A 16,284-nucleotide genomic window follows, 5' to 3' on the forward strand; every position below is an offset into this window, starting at 1 on the left:
AGTAGTAGCAGCAGAAACAGTAGTAGTAGGAGTAGTAGTAGCAGCAGAATCAGTAGTAGCAGCAGAATCAGTAGTAGCAGTAGTAGTAGTAGCAGCAGCAGAATCAGTAGTAGGAGCAGCAGAATCAGTAGTAGCAGCAGCAGAATCAGTAGCAGCAGCAGTAGTAGCAGCAGAATCGGTAGCAGCAGCAGCAGAATCGGTAGCAGAATCAGTAGCAGCAGCAGAATCAGTAGCAGCAGCAGAATCAGTAGCAGCAGCAGAATCAGTAGCAGCAGCAGAATCAGTAGTAGCAGCAGAATCAGTAGTAGCAGCAGAATCAGTAGTAGCAGCAGAATCAGTAGTAGCTGTAGCAGAATCAGTAGTAGCTGTAGCAGAATCAGTAGTAGTATTAGTAGCAGAATCAGTAGAAGTAGTATTCTTTGGACTTTATATGGCGGTTGGCAACCAACTTTAAGGTGCATTACTACTACCACCAACTGGACTGGAGTGTGGACCTCAGTTCAGCTTTCAATCACCCACTTGGGTATATGCTCCTAAAAACCAATGAGGAGATGGGAAAGGCTGGACTTGCAGTGCATCATGCATCAAAACTAGAACCAAGTTCTATTTTTGCGCCTGGCTACGCAGATGCTCGTTGATACGCGCAAGCAGTTTAGATGAAATGATTGAATAACATGTGTACATTCATTTTGCAATGCTTGCGTATGAAACGCGGGCGGTATGGTCAGCATATAAGTCAGTCTCAATTCCCCTACCTCTTAATGGAGCTATTAAGGTCTTAATAGAGTAAGGGAGGGACACACACTTCCCCTTTTCTGCCATTATTAAGCTAACCATTATCTGCTAATGGACCATGACAGGTTGACCTCAGTGAGGCATTGAAGAAGGAAAGCGACGCCCGGCGTCTCACTGGGCAGCATTGCTGAAGTAATCAGGACATTACAATGAACATCTTATTGAATTAATGGCCAATGTGGTTGTGTTTCTTTCTGAACAAGGTTATACAAGTGCCTCCACAGAGGGCACGGCAAACAGTGGTGGGCTTGTGTCCTAAGGGTGAGGCTGGTGTTCAGGAACTTGTGTCAAGACACTACAGAGACCAAGAGAGGTATAGGTTGCTAATCTAGCTCTGCAGTGTAGCCTATGCAAACTGGGTGCAATTGAGTTCAGCAGAAGGCTACAGCAAACCTCATACACAAACTATGATGCTAGAGAAGAATCTGCAAATGTACTGACTAGCACAACATGGGTGGTTTTAAGCCTAACTGTGTAAGCAAGAGTAAAAACTGAAATCCCCCCAAAGACCTGAGAGGAAAGATGTTCTGCAAGTGATTATGAAAATATTAGCATAATGACATCATATAGATCTACTGCAGAATATTATAGGCTAGCAAATCAGGGAACGCTGGGTTCATTTTCATCTCATTTGTATGTCAGCAGGAATTCTTTCAATTATGAAAAAAACAAACAAGCTTGCTGCTGTTGAAGACAACAGATGTTCTTCAACCTAGCTGCAAACCAGGAAATGGTGAACAGTACACCAGTGATGTCCTCTGTTTGAGATATGTAACAGGTCGTTCTTTACCATGCATGCAACCACCAGGCATTGTCAGATTCTGAACAAACAAGGTCAGGTTGACATGAAATAGCCTTGGCACATCAAATTAAAAACTGCCTGTATGGTGTTATAATTTTTTTTTAAACACACACATAAATATTATATACATATAAATTATATATATATATTTTACACACATTTCCTCAATATTTGACATTGCATTATTCCGGTGGTAGCAGGGAGGAGAAAAACACAGCTTCAGTCCCACTAATCCTCAAATCCCAAACTATACAGATGCTTGGTTACACAACAGTACAAGCCAGAGGTACAGCATCAACCTTGGATCACATTAATACTGTTAGCTAAATAGTGAGCCAGAAAATAGATTTCAATGGGAATGATCAATAGTCAAATGCCGACCTGTATAGTTAGCTAGGTAGATGACACTTGTTTTAATATGGTCAACTTTGCCTGGCTCGATAACTAGCTGAGTGGTCGACTAAAAAAAGCTAGGTGGTAGACAAAAAAAAAAATGCTAGTTAGCCACCTGAGGAGCAAAGTTAGCTAACCAGTGTGCAGGCTGGTCTCATAGACAAGACGTACCATAGTAAACCAAAATCCATGACAGTCAAATTAGTATAGGTTGTGTTTGTTATGGTTACATAAAACAGAAGGTTACTTAAGGAGAACTCCACCCCAAAAAATATATTTTGGTATTTGTTTCATTAGTCCATTGTTGATATAGTCCAAAAATGTTTTGCATGTCAACAAACAAGTTTTCAAGAAATACTTTCAAAATACAGCCATATGATGCACTTTGCATCATATGATGCTACATTTGACTTCATATGATGCCTGATTCCACATCGACAGGACAGCAGTGGAGAAGGTGGAAAGTTAAGTTCATTGGTGTACATATCACCGACAAACTGAAATGGTCCACGCACACAGACAGTATGGTGAAAAAGGCGCAACAGCAACTCTTCAACCTCAGGAGGCTGAAAAAAATGTGGCTTGTCACCGAAAACCCTCACTAACTTCTACAGATGCACAATCGAGAGCCTCCTGTCGGGCTGTATTACCGCCTGGTATGGCAACTGCACTGCCCACAACTGCAGGGCTCTCCAGAGGGTGGTGAGATCTGCACAACGCATCATCGGGGGCAAACTACCTGCCCTCCAGGACACCTACAAACACCCGATGTCACAGGAAGGCAAAAAAGATCCAAGGACAATAACCACCCGAGCCACTGCTTGTTCACCCCGCGTCCATACAGAAGGCTAGGTCAGTACAGGTGCATCAAAGCTAGGACAGAGATTGAAAAACAGCTTCTATCTCAAGGCCATCAGATTGTTAAACAGCCATCACTAGCACAGAGAGGCGGCTGCCTTCCTACAGACTGATATAATTGGCCACTTTAATAAATGGAACACTAGTCACTTTAATAATATTTACATATCTCACATGACTTATCTCATATGTATATACTGTATACCGTATCCTACACTATCTATTCTATACTATGTATTGCATCTTAGCCACTCTGTCACTGCTCATCCATACATTTATATATTCTTATCCCATTCCTTTACTAGATTGTGTGTATTAGGTTTTGTTGTGGAATTTGTTAGATATTAGGTTTTGTTGTGGAATTGTTAGATATTACCTGTTAGATACTGCTGCACTGACTGATCTAGAAGCATAAGCATTTCACTACACTTGCAATAGCATCTGCTAACCGTGTATGTGACCAATAAAATTTGATTTGCGTAATACTAGTGAATCTAGCAACCCAAATGTTGAGTGCTCAAATCTCAAACTAAGGATTCTAGCTTTACTTATAACTTAATTAATTCAACTCATTGTAAAAAATTATATAAAAAGTTAGAGTCCTATCTATTTTGAGTGTCCCGGATATTCGTTTACTATGGGCGCGTTCGTAAATTCCTTCTGGCTATCTACTCTGATTTCAGGGCCCTCGGAGTTTGCCAGAGCGCAGAATAAGTGATGAATTTACAATGCTCAACACCCGTTGAATATGGCCGGTGTCAGTAAAAGTCGGAAAAAGGCATAATTAAATTGTTGCCAGCAGCACAGACACTGTCACCAACGTTGTGGATAACATGAAAACAGCCTAACCAGCTCTGCTAGGGCAAGTAAAATGGTCAGAGTGGGGTATTCTCTCATTTGTGTCTGGAAGTAGCTAGCAAGCTAGCCAATTAGCTTGGGTGCTTGACTACTGTTGTGAGGTCAGAACGCTCCGTTCAACCCTACTCCTCCGCCAGAGTGACCGCTCTGAATTTACGAACGGACAATCTGACAACGCTCTGAATTTACGAACTCCCAGAGCGCACTATGAGCAGTCTGGCACACCAAATTTAATTTACAAACACACCCTATGTTACGTCTACCCCTGAGTCCAGGTTGCAGTGTGAAAAGACTGCAGCAGCAGGTGACACGTTTATTAACTATAGCAAAACACACATATCATAGTCAGACTTCTTGCCTAGACACTTTCACATATAGCGGCTTACCAGTTAGTTGCTACTACCACTGTTAACTGATTGGAGTCAGCTAACGTTAGCTAGCTACCGGTAAATTTACCTTATGTGGCTAGCTAGTTAGCCAACAGCGAGTTTACTAGTCAAATAGATATCTGTATCTGGTTAGTTAATAAACTATCATATTGTAATGAAACAGCAGGGAGCTATTATATTATTATTATTATTGTACTAGATATATCGCGAAAATCTGTCTCTATTTAGTTTCCTATAGCTAGCACAGCAGACACCTAACTCACAAGACAATTGCAGTTCGAAATGGAAAGAGACGGGGAGATAGCTAACGGTTAGCTAGCTAGTAAGTAGCTAGTTAGCAGACATGTTTGCGGCCTGTCAACGCGGAATGAAAAGGTCACTCATTCAATCACATGTGTACCTACAGTATGCCAGAGCAGGAGGTGCAGACGAAAGACCCCACCGTCATGTTGGCATAGGTTGGGCCGCGCTGATCGCAGTCAAAGCACTTTCTGTTGGGAGGCAAACTCGTCATTTCTCTCAGCATCTTCAGGTGTTTCTCCTCCTGCTTTCTTTTCGCACTCGCCGCCATGACTGGGATAAATAGGGGAAGAAAATAAAGCCAGGGAAGGATGGGGAATTACAAGTAAAGGGAAAAGCTTTTGCTGCTAAACGGGTACCGACTCTGTCTGAAAGGAACGGAGTAGAGCGGCTACTTGTGCAGTCGGCTGAACGAGGAGTCACGCACTACCCGCGCTTGGTTTCCATGGGCAAACTAGCGCCACCCAGCAGCTTGACACTTATCATTGCATCATGTGTCCTAATTCCAGGCACATTCCTTTTCATCATACAAAGAGGAAACACCCCTCATCTCATACATCTTAAGATGTACATCTATTATTATGGTATCATTACATTGGAACAAGAATTAGAGGAATTAGAATAGAATTGAAGATGTCAGAGATGTGTAGAAGATGTGTATGTCACCTTAGGCGATTATGTGTTATAGATTTCAATGATCATAAATTGCTTATTTATTAGTGGTGGAACACTATTTGAGAATGTGCTATTCTCACTGCTTTTCTTATCATTCAGAAAAAAACAGCACACAACGTTGAGGTACATATAGTGTGATGGACTACTGCATTGAAAGTAAAATAAAAGGCTGCTGTGCCCATCTGAGTGACTGTGCTTCACATCCACTGTATAAAAACAAGTGCTGTTTATTGGAACATACATCACTGTGGCCAAGCTTCCTGCCATCCAGGACCTCTATACCAGTTAGAGGAAGGCCCTAAAAATTGCCAAAGACTCCAGCCACCCTAGTCATAGATTGTTCTCTCTGCTACAGCACTGCAATCGGTACCGGAGCACCAAGTCTAGATCCCAATAGCTTCTTTACAGCTTCTACCCCCAAGCCATAAGACTCCTGAACAGCTAATCAAATGGCTACCCAGACTATTTGCATTGCCCCCCCCACCCCCATTTTTAAGCTGTTGCTGCTCCGTTTATTATCCATGCATAGTCACTTTACCTCTACCTACATGTACATATTACCTCAATTACCTCGACTAATCTGTTTCCCTGCACATTTACTTTGTACCGGTACCCCCTGTATGTAGCCTTAATATTGTTATTTTATTGTTGCTCCTTAATTATTTCTTATTTTTCTATTTTATTTATTTTTTACTTCAGTTTATTTTAGTAACTACTTTCTTAACACATATTTTTTCTTGAAACTGCGTTGTTGGTTAAGGGCTTGTAAGTAAGCGTTTCACTGTAAGGTCTACCTACACCTGTTGTATTCGGCACGTGACAAATACAATTTGATTTGAACTCCAAGGGTGACTAAGTCCCACTGAGTAACCTACATCTGAGAGAAGATCTGCTTTGGCAGCTTACCTTGGAGGACACTGGCTTAAAATAGGTCAAGAGTACAGGGCATGTATTCATAAAGCATCTCAGAATAGGTGTGCTGATCTAGGATCAGGTTGCCCCTCTTGTCATTATGATTCAAAAGTCAAAACGTATCCTAGATCAGAATTCCTACTTTGAGATGCTTTTTGAATCCGAGCCAAGAAACATTAGTCTCTCAATACAAAGGTATCAGTGCAGATAAATAAGTGCAGATGTTAATTTTAAGACAAAATACAGATGAACATGAATGAGGAGGATGCAACCCCTTCTACCCTGCTCTGTGATCCTAGTGGTGAATATATTGGGATGTAGGCCTATTAGGGCTGGCCTACACTTCTTGCCTGCGGATAGAGCCCTTCATTCTCCACCTAAAGGCTAAATGACTGCTTCAAAAAAGAACGGACGATAAAGAAGGAAGCTAGGCCCACAGGTTCTGCTGCCGATGCTTCGAGGGACCAGGGAGGGATGATAGCACAGTTGGCATGAAGTGGACCAGATGGAGAGTGAAATGAGTGTATATTACACACCCACATGTAACATCACTGTTCAGCCATGCTATGTTCCGCTTACAATCACTACAGATACAATACTTAATTTGTAATAATGAATTACAGAATCCAAATACTTTCTGTAAAAGTAATTTGATGTAAAAGACAGATTACCCAGTTGAGGTCTAAGAGCAATTATCCAGTTGGTTCCCATCATGTGCAAATAAATGCACAATACAAGTGCATTTGCAAAGTGCCAAAACGGGTGTCTATACTGGTGTCAGACTTTTCATAGTAAAATACAGCTTTAATAAACCAGGCCAGACTCAAGTCGAGTTCTCACTCCAAGTTCTGCCGATTGGTAGCAGTGGCATTTGCAGAGGATAAAAGAGGGAGCCACATCTCCCACTATGGATGTCAGGGACATTGTCCTGGCAACCAATCACAGCAGGTGATCCTGACTAGCCCAAAAATGACCATCCAATTTATAGTGTCGTGGATTCTTCTCTTGTGATATCAATCCAGACATTTTGTACATTGCTAACCCATGTTTTTTTTTTAGAGCAGACTAATATCAACTGTTGTGGGACAGTCATACATCAATGAATAACACCCAATAATAAGCAGACAGGATAAACCGAATATGGTATAATAAACATTCTTTCAAGAGACGTGCTCAGTGATACATATTTATTATGGACATGAAACATTTTGCTTTTACATCAATAATATATTACACAAAAAAACTGTATTTTGCCAAAGGACAGTCCTCTAATTTACAGGGCTGAGCAGACCACATAGTTTGGAGGGTATTCCTAGGTCTGGGGTTATGAGTCTGTGAGAGGTTGGTCCTAATAGGCTAAGGGAACCACTTGACTTTGACCCTCTGGCGTGTCATGAGCTGTCATCAACTGATGGAAGACATCATGGTGCTTGGAGTGACCTTAAGCTGCTGCTGATGGATTGAGGGTAGGAGCCCGAGCTGCTCCTCTGCTGCAGAGAAGTCACAGGGTCTCCGGTTCTCAGTGTAGCCATAGATTTTCCTCAGGGCCACGCGTGCCGCCTCCTCCTCTGCAGCCAGAACGGTCTCCCCTGGAGCCTCGGCAAAAATCTTCTTATCACTGAGGACACAAACACACACACTCACTCAGTAGCATAACAATAAACAACAAACTACCGGCAGAACACTACCACATACCTCTCACACACTCCATAAGTAATGGCAAGAGTTTTTCCTGATCATCTGTCCCGACCAGGAAAAAAAATACTTGAGGTCCTGGGTCACAGCGTATTCCTGGTCAGGTCTCGGGATCAGGAAAACCTCCTGGCTTTATCAGGAGGCATACTGATGGGAGTGGCCAGTGAGGCGTACCTGTACAGCCCTACAAAGTCGAGTGGGAGCACGGCGCCAGCCGACCTGGTGAGGCGAGGCTCTGGGAGGGCAACGTTCCTCTTGGACAGCTCCTCCACCAGCAGCCCCATAGGGTTCACCACCGACCACATTTCAAACAGGTCTTTACCTACCAACTGGGTGACCAGGAAATACTGGTGGGAGAGAAGAGGGCATGGGAGGTATGATCATCTTTAGATACACAAGCAATCTAATGTTCATTTGAAATGTTTAATCTTAACCGTTAGTTGGGTGTGTGTTGAAAGTTGTGAGGATCTTCCTCTTACCAGAAGGAAAAGGCCTGCTCTCTCAGCTCCACTGATCTCCTGGAGTGCTCCAATCACAGCGAGGAACGTACTGTGCAATACTTCATCAGGGACAGGGAATTGAGCGCTCATAGTTAGGTCCTCGATGGCGAGGTTCCGCGCCACAGGGCAAACTACTGGATGACTGGTCAGGTGGCCGACAACGGCGACCACACCTTTGCTGGGCAGGCTAGGGAAGCTGGCCCTGCACCAGTCAGACAGGAAGCTCTTGGTGAACTCCAAGCCCTGTGTGTTCAGCTGAATGTTGTCCCCCAGGACCAGAGCGGCCGTTTCAGAGTCCACGCCGAGTGCCTGCCTCCTCTCTTTCTCTGACTGAATGTAACAGGGTTCACGAAGGCTATCTTCAGGAGCTCTGGGGAGAAGTTTTCTTTAAGGCGGCTGCTGAATGCCTGGACCTCTGCATGGTAGTCCCAGTTAGGTTTTGAGAGCTAGAAGACAGAACATAGGGAAATTAATAACTAAGACCACGGTGCATGTAATCAGTATATAGCTAAGATACAGTAGTCTTATATATTGACTATAATATAGTAATTTCTGCTAACGTTAACCATGAGCACCAACACCAATGGCCTTGACTTGATCCCTATGATACCAAGCTATCTTAGCTAGCATTACCGTGGCTTAGGTGGTGGAGGCCCTTCTATCTTCAACTTTCTTTCCATCAAAAAAGTATATGCTTTCATCCATCGCTTCTTCTCTCGGGTCTGTGTAAGGAGTACATTTCTACACACATGATGATAGTGAATTCCAAATGTTAGCACACCACGATTTACAATGTATCCGGATGCCATGACAGTTTCTGACGGTGTGTAGCAATAAACACGTTCCGGACCGCAACCCTAAAGCGCTAAGTTAGTTCCAGTTTAGAAAATGATCACAAGAGGGTTCCAACTTCCAACCATAGTCGTGGTTCCAATTTCCATTGTAATAACAATATACTTCATACTAATTAAGTGTTATGGAGTAGTGACCTACATTTAGTTCAACTAGTAAATTAATTATATTTATTATAAAGTCCCCCCTTATCTCCGCTCACTGGTCACCATAGCAGCACCCACCTGTAGCACGCGCTCCAGCAGGTATATCTCTCTGGTCACCCCTAAAGCCAACTCCTCCTTTGGTCGTCTCTCCTTCCAGTTCTCAGCTGCCAATGATTGGAACGAACTACAAAAATCTCTAAAACTGGAAACACTTATCTCCCTCACTAGCTTTAAGCACCTGCTATCAGAGCAGCTCACAGATCTCTGCACCTGTACATAGCCCATCTTTAATTGAGCCCAAACTACTACCTTTTCCCCTACTGTATTTATTTATTTTATTTATTTTGCTCCTTTGCACCATATTATTTATATTTATATTTTAACTTTTAACTTTCTTCAAACTACAAATCTACCATTCCAGTGTTTTTTTCTTGCCATACTTTATTTACTTTGCCACCATGGCATTTTTTTGCCTTTACCTCCATTATCTCACATCATTTGCTCACATTGTATATAGTCTTATTTTTTTTCTACTGCATCATTGATTGTATGTTGTTTTACTCCATGTGTAACTCTGTGTTTTTGTATGTTGTCGAACTGCTTTGCTTTATCTTGGCCAGGTCGCAATTGTAAATGAGAACTTGTTCTCAACTTGCCTACCTGGTTAAATAAAGGTGAAATAAAAATAAATAAATAAAATTTAGCAGTAGCTTGGTGTTTAGTAGGCTAAATCACATTGTGTTCAAAAGGCTAAATTACACATTCTTTAACATGAGACCCAAGAGTGATATGTTCTTGCAATTTGTAGTCTATGACATTTAGATGTGATAATTGTTCATGAAGTAGTTTGGAGGTAGTGAACTACTTTTTCTAAGTAACTTGAGTTCAGTAAACTATATTTTTCTTAAGGGTAGCTTTAGCGTAGCTTAAGTTCTTCCAGTGTGAAGTAATTGGTAGCTCCGTAAACTCTATTTTCATAGTTGATTCCCCAACACTGCTAATTAATACCGGTAACAACTAATATATCTAAACTCAAACATCAGAATTTGCTATTTTGTCATTTATTAAAATAAAATTGTATGAATCTCAGCATAATATGCTGGTACATTATGACTGAAAACTACAACCAATTTGGAAACATTGTGCTCCAGCCAGCAAGTTCTTGGTAAAAAGAAAGGTAGGAACTGAAGATAAAATATGAGAAAAAGCATATCATGCCTATGGCTTGGTGGATATGGGCCATACATAATGAATCAAATGTTGTAATAGCAATAGTGTGACTATGTTTCCTTGCAGTGTTATACATCAATTAAACCCATCAGCAAATTTCACATTATGTATTATATTACAATTTAAGAGTAGTACTTCACAACATTTTTACATCTTTTCACATCACTCCAGTCCCAAATAAATATTTAACATATGTAGCCCATTTCAATTTGTCTCCAACGTGGCTTATTCTTTCCTTTTCTTTAGACCTCTTATCTGTTGGAAATGCCTCGGGGGCAATGATTACAACTGAGTAACATTAAGAAATATTTACAGCCGAGTCAAGCTTTGCTTCTTAAGCAAAAAAAAAATACAATTATATAGCATTGTAAAACAATGTACAAGTACATGGTTACAATAAAATTAAATGAAAACAAACATCCCATTGCCCAATAGCAAGGCCATCCAGCGATGGGACTAAGTGCAGAGAGCACATTTTGCTAACATTGACACAGAAGAGGAGAGGCTTTGTTCTCCACTCTCCGACAAAGGATCAGAGGAAAGGGTTCTAGCGGCGGAACCAAACCCAGCTGTTGATAAGCCAGAAGGCTACGGTGACGGAGTACATGATCATCTCACGCTTGGCCCTCTCCTTGTTCTCCTCTTCTATGAGCTGGAGCCTCCGGTTCAGCTTGATGATCTATAGGCACACCAATGACAATCACATCAACATCACCAACCAATATAGCCAAAACAAAACATGTGGGCTTAATGATATACCTTCCATAGAAGTACAGTACAGTCTAAATGTATTAGAAGCAGACCTGCCGTCGAAGTGTTGCTGCATCTACGACAGCCATGTCATCAGGAGCCATGGAAACATCCAGAGTAGTGTCTAGAGTGGCCAGGGCAAGCCTGGGGTGAAGAGAAATAGACCAAACACATCCTGGTTAACCATTTCTATCATGGATCAGGCATGATGATCTTTCCAATCGTTGATCAATGATGATGTAAAAGAGAGACTGTCAATCAACTATTGTCAATGTATTTCTATTATAAATAAATTTACAATACATTGACAACAGTTCAATAGACACGCATTACTCATTGCGCAACTATCTTCTCAACTATTATTGACAGCAACACTCATCCTCTTCTGACAATAACTATAGCCTATATGATGAAAGGGAGAGAGAGAGAAAGAGAGAGAGAAAGAGAGAGAGAAAGAGGGGTGAAGTCTAAGTGCCAGGTGGAGTTACCTGGATTCATGCAGAGTATTAGAGGTCAAGGCAGACCCCCCTCGCAGCGATGGCTTGCTGAAGAAGGCAGAAACAGGGAAGGGAGAGAGGAAGCAATAGAGATAGAGCAGCACGCCAAAGTACAGTGTCTCACACACGCAATCCCAAAGTCTCTCACACTCACTCTTGAAATTCATAGTTCCAATGTCTCAGGACTTTGATCATACAGTGTAAAACAGACCTCTGTAAGACTACCAATATATTAATCTCCAATACACATCACTATATAGGTTGGCTGTTGACATTGCTTGATAATGGCCTTACAGCGCATGGATCGAGCAAGAACAGCACGAATTTAAAATTCAACTGTTTTCAATGAAAATATGACATCGCTTTGCACACTACTCTCCTCTCAACCAATTCAGTCAAGCCCTGAGTGAGGCCACAGCTCAATAACAGCACATCAGACTAAGTCAATCTTGATTTGCAATGATAAATAAATATACATCATGACATATTAATAGTGTTACTGAGTGTTACAAATTACCAGGTGTTCCCTACCCATTGCCCCAAAATAAATTATCAAAATACGGTCAAGAAAAATCATTTTGTTCATTGAGCAAATGTCCAAATTATACGATTATAATTTTTTTCAATTGTCCAGCAGCCGAGAACTGATTTGATGACCCTGTCCATGCGAAAGAGACAACAGCAGGGACTTCATTGCCTCAGAGAGGATTAATACAATTGTATTGCATTGAATTGAGGGGTTAATCTCTGCACGGTGAGCAGAGTGGGAGAGGTCAGCCTAGAGATGACCTTAAGAGGAAGGATCATGGGGTCACCTGCGGTGGTTCTCGTCCAGAACCTCCAGGACCTGCTGGTAGGCCCGGCGCGTGGTGGACTGGATGAAAGAGAGAACGCCGCTAGCGCTGTACAGGTTCTGTTCGTCCTCGGCCATGGCGAGAGGGGGGCAGGCGCGGAGAGGGGCTGGGAGGGACAGGGTCACACTGCCCCCACCAACATGAGTGGCCAAGCCAGAGAAAACAGAGCAGAGAGAGAGAGGGGAGAGGGGGAGAGAGAGTGAAGGAGAGGGAGGGGAGAAAGACCATCCGCACTTTACTCACTGTGCAGAGATAACAGCCACCAAAGAGTGACAGAGATGGTACTGATGGGGTGATGTCAAACAGATCATACTAGTGCACCACTGAACTATACCTAACCCTCTACCAGGAAGGGAGATACGGACACAAAATAATTAAGGTCCCAATGAGTCATCCCCCACAAAGATGCTGTGAACAAAATAGGATCCCCAAGGACTTTGTATAGTGAAATAAGCTTTAACAAATTAAATGGCTCTATGCCTTGTTTACTGTAAGGTGCCTCTCCCTGGTACAGTATAGTAAATTCATAGGTTAATAGTGAAGAGAATTAAGAGTAAGTTTTAGTACCATGCTCAGGACAGGAGGGAGCTGCACTAATCTCACACTGACACAGAACTGCAACAGCACAGGGTGCAGACCCAGATACAACTACCAACCAAACAGGCTACAGACTGGGCAACACCACCGGCTAGAAACAGACACCCAACTACAGCCAAATCATTATCACAACAAATGAACAGAGTGAGAGATGGACAAACAGGCCAGCAGACAGGGAAAACCACTGGACAGTTGGAAGGAGGAAAGAAGAACAGGCTTGCGAAAGAGGAGAGGGGTGTGGTGGTGGTGGTGGTGCATGGCACTACTGGGGTATGGACCACAGTCGATAGGGTACTTACGTTGAATCGTTTCTGGCAATCTGGCTATTGTGACGGACAGTGGTGTTCTCGCTGGCTGAACGTTCCCGCCGCAACCGCCCTTGCGAACGCACCTATGAGGAGTGGAGAACACGTAAATACTGATATCCTCTTCCCGTAAAATATGGACTTTGCCGTAACTTTCAAATAAACTCCCCATTGTCAGTGTAGAGGAAGTGGTTCTATGAACTATGCTCACAAGACAAATGGCTTTGCCAGAGATCTGAACATTTGTGTAAGCTCACAGAACTAATGTCTAGGCTTTAGCTCAGAGGGCTAGCACAGTCTTGAGCTGCTTGGATGACCAGAGTTTGATACCGCTTGTTCACACATGCCTGGTCCATTGCATCACCCAATCAGTACGATCTCTGTCCATTTCTAGACTCTCCCGCCCCCACTACCTTACCTCCTCACTGGGCTGGGCTGGGGCTGCACCGCGCTCCATTTCCATGAAGTCCAGCGGCCGCTCATTGAGGGTGAGGACCCGAGGAGGGGTCTTCAAGGACAGGCTCTCTAGCGGGGTGGACTGGATCAGGTCCAGGTCTCTGGGTCTGGGGAACTGGGAGTCCTCACTGTCTCCTGAGAAAAGCAGTCAGGCAGGGTGTCACATAAGGGCCAATACAGGGTTATGTTCAGTAAGACTAAAATCGTTTGCAATGGAAAATGAAACTAGTGTCAGTGAGAACCCCATCCATTTGAAAACAATTTATCCCGTTTCAAGCCTAATGAACATGGCCCAGGAGTATCAACACTACAAAGACCCTATGGAGGACCAACGTAATAGCTACCGGACATTACGATCCTCTCTGGGACCTGCATCATGACGTTGTGCAGGTCCCGTGAGCCTGCCTCAGGGTTGTCATGACCGTAGGGGCCCATTTTGAGCATCTCTGGAATCCTCATGCGCTGGCTGATGCCCTCTGTGTACTCCAGCTCGTAGTGGATGCGGTTCATCTCCGCCATCTCTGCAGTAGGAGAGGGGAATGCCGCTCCGTTCATTTGGCTGGAAAATATACAAAGAAAAAATATTTTCACTTTCAATATCAGCTGACCCAACTAACTGGTTACACAATACAGTTTGGGATTCCCTTTGACAACAATAATACAATGGCAAGCAAGTTTAACTTCTATATATTAAGAGAAGAGGTCCTAAAATAAATGGTTATCCATGTAGCCACATATAGGCTTATTTTTAACTATACCCCAGGAAACCTTGATGGTGATGGTCTTTATGAATTAAAATAGAACGAATTCTCGTGACGCCATCATGTGATAAGAATTAAAGGAGCTTCTGAATCAAAGGCCTGAATGCATTGCCACTCTCCAGATGAGGACCACTTACTAATACCAAACTTACAGTAGTATTTTCACCAATGAAACCAAAATAGACCTTGGATGGCTGGAATATCAACAAAAATAACTCGCTATGTCTCGAGCTGGCTAGCAAGCTATCTAAGTTAGCTAGCTAGTTCTGTTGGTGCGATTACTGTCTGTAATGTTTACCGAAATAAAGCCCCATAAATGCAATTCCAAGCATTATTCAGCGAGTAGCAAGTAACTACTGACTGCGGCCTAACCAGATACTTTGAAATGTCTGTATGACAGACAGTTAGCTAGCACGTCACTAGCATGCTAGCTTTTCGAAACACCATTTCTAGCTGACCAGCAAGCTAACGTTAGCTGATAGTAGTAGCTAGATGGCCTTACCCTTTGGTTTGTTCTTCTCCCAGCAATTAAATATACGTGCAAAAACGGATATGGTCCAGCTGAAGATTCAAGGGTGCATTACAGAGGATGTAGCATCTTTAGATGTTGATTCCAGGAGGCTGAAAGGGACAACAACGTATACTACCGCCCTGAATGAATGTCATGGATGGTGGACCCAAACAGGAAGTTGTTTACGTCACATGAAAATTATTGTTTTCCATACTGTAAAATACCTGTTATTATATCTGTGATAATGATTTCTACAGGGGTGGAAAAAGTACCAAATGGTCATATTTGAGTAAAAGTAAAGATACCTTAATAGAAAATGACTCAAGTAAAAGTAAAAGTGATCCAGTAAAATACTACTTGGGTCAAAGTCTAAAAGTATTTGGTTTTCATTTAAGTATCAAAAGCACATGTAATTGCTCGAATATACTTAAGTATCAAAAGTAAAAGTATAAATCATTTCAAATTACTTATATTAATCAATCCAGACGGCACCATTTTCTTGCGTTTTAAAATGTAAATATAGCCAGGGCCACACTCTAACACTCAGACATAATTTACAAACGAAGCATTTGTGTTTAGTGAGTCCGAGGCAGTAGGGATGACCAGGGATGTTCTGTTGTGCGTGCATTTGACTATTTTCCAGTCCTGCTAAGCATTCAAAATGTGTCAGGGAAAATGTATGGAGTAAAAAGTACCTCTTTTTTTTAGGAACGTAGTGAGGTAAAAGTAAGTTGTCAAAATATAAATAGAAAAGTAGATACCATAAAAACTACTTAAATAGTACTTTAAAGTATTTTTAAGTACTACTTTACACCACTGGATTTCTGCACTCACATGGTGGGTACTTATTAACCATGGGTCAAAACATATTTAAGCAAACGTTTTTATTGTTTGATCATAAGAATTAATAGATTTTCCTAAAATGTTGCCTGATGTATTATTCACTGATACAAATGATTTAGCCTACTTATTCAGCAGTTGTATCACAATTATTTGAGGGTTGGAGCAAAAACATGTGCAGAGATTGAGAGGGAGATAGAGAGAGTTAAAGAGAGTATGAATGCAGAGATTATAGAAGATACCGTGAAAGCTCTCTACAAACTGCTGGAGAAGATCCATAAGTAGGGAAAGAAGGTGGAAATAAAAGA

General features: G+C 42.2%; 3 protein-coding genes across 10 annotated transcripts in view; all 3 read right to left on the minus strand.

Annotated features, from left to right (window-relative positions):
• Positions 1-4,870, minus strand: part of agfg1a (ArfGAP with FG repeats 1a) — a 45,063-nt gene extending 40,193 nt beyond the window's left edge. For 2 of the 5 annotated variants that reach the window (XM_029714921.1, XM_029714919.1), the window contains exon 1: positions 4,500-4,870. In XM_029714921.1, coding sequence (XP_029570781.1) covers positions 4,500-4,666 — 167 coding nt within the window. In that variant the 5' untranslated portion in view covers positions 4,667-4,870. The remainder of the gene's footprint in view (positions 1-4,499) is intronic. The other 3 variants (XM_029714922.1, XM_029714920.1, XM_029714923.1) reach the window with 2 other exon arrangements.
• Positions 4,871-7,155: 2,285 nt separating this feature from the next.
• Positions 7,156-8,563, minus strand: LOC115163225 (39S ribosomal protein L44, mitochondrial). Its single transcript, XM_029714925.1, has 3 exons — positions 8,157-8,563; positions 7,852-8,024; positions 7,156-7,600 (listed from the first exon to the last, which is right to left on the minus strand). Exons 1-3 carry the CDS (start codon positions 8,265-8,267, stop codon positions 7,387-7,389), a joined length of 498 nt encoding a protein of 165 aa, XP_029570785.1. The 5' UTR covers positions 8,268-8,563; the 3' UTR covers positions 7,156-7,386.
• A 1,657-nt stretch (positions 8,564-10,220) lies between these two features.
• LOC115163227 (mitochondrial fission factor homolog B) lies at positions 10,221-15,311 on the minus strand. Of its 4 annotated transcripts, XM_029714926.1 has the most exons (8): positions 15,128-15,311; positions 14,209-14,423; positions 13,827-13,999; positions 13,403-13,494; positions 12,468-12,632; positions 11,644-11,700; positions 11,209-11,299; positions 10,221-11,084 (listed from the first exon to the last, which is right to left on the minus strand). In XM_029714926.1, exons 2-8 carry the CDS (start codon positions 14,417-14,419, stop codon positions 10,953-10,955), a joined length of 921 nt encoding a protein of 306 aa, XP_029570786.1. In that variant the 5' UTR covers positions 14,420-14,423; positions 15,128-15,311; the 3' UTR covers positions 10,221-10,952. The 4 variants fall into 4 exon arrangements, with proteins under 4 accessions (XP_029570786.1, XP_029570788.1, XP_029570787.1 ...); XM_029714928.1 differs by lacking the exon at positions 12,468-12,632; XM_029714927.1 differs by lacking the exon at positions 11,644-11,700.
• Between the last annotated feature and the right edge of the window lie 973 nt (positions 15,312-16,284).

This window comes from Salmo trutta, chromosome 26 (assembly GCF_901001165.1).
Source record: "Salmo trutta chromosome 26, fSalTru1.1, whole genome shotgun sequence".
In the NCBI taxonomy this organism is placed as follows: Eukaryota; Metazoa; Chordata; class Actinopteri; order Salmoniformes; family Salmonidae; genus Salmo; species Salmo trutta.

Bases quoted from the DNA above. Each gene is read 5' to 3' on its own strand.
- LOC115163225 (XM_029714925.1), bottom strand. From the start codon at position 8,267: ATGAGCGCTCAATTCCCTGTCCCTGATGAAGTATTGCACAGTACGTTC. The intron at 8,025-8,156 runs GTAAGAGGAAGA...CTCTCCCACCAG, and splicing joins GAGCAGGCCTTTTCCTTCTG to TATTTCCTGGTCACCCAGTT. The intron at 7,601-7,851 runs GTACGCCTCACT...TTGTGTCCTCAG, and splicing joins GACTTTGTAGGGCTGTACAG to TGATAAGAAGATTTTTGCCG.
- LOC115163227 (XM_029714926.1), bottom strand. From the start codon at position 14,419: ATGAACGGAGCGGCATTCCCCTCTCCTACTGCAGAGATGGCGGAGATG. The intron at 11,300-11,643 runs GTAACTCCACCT...TCTTCACCCCAG, and splicing joins AATACTCTGCATGAATCCAG to GCTTGCCCTGGCCACTCTAG. The intron at 11,085-11,208 runs GTCTGCTTCTAA...GTGTGCCTATAG, and splicing joins CAGCAACACTTCGACGGCAG to ATCATCAAGCTGAACCGGAG.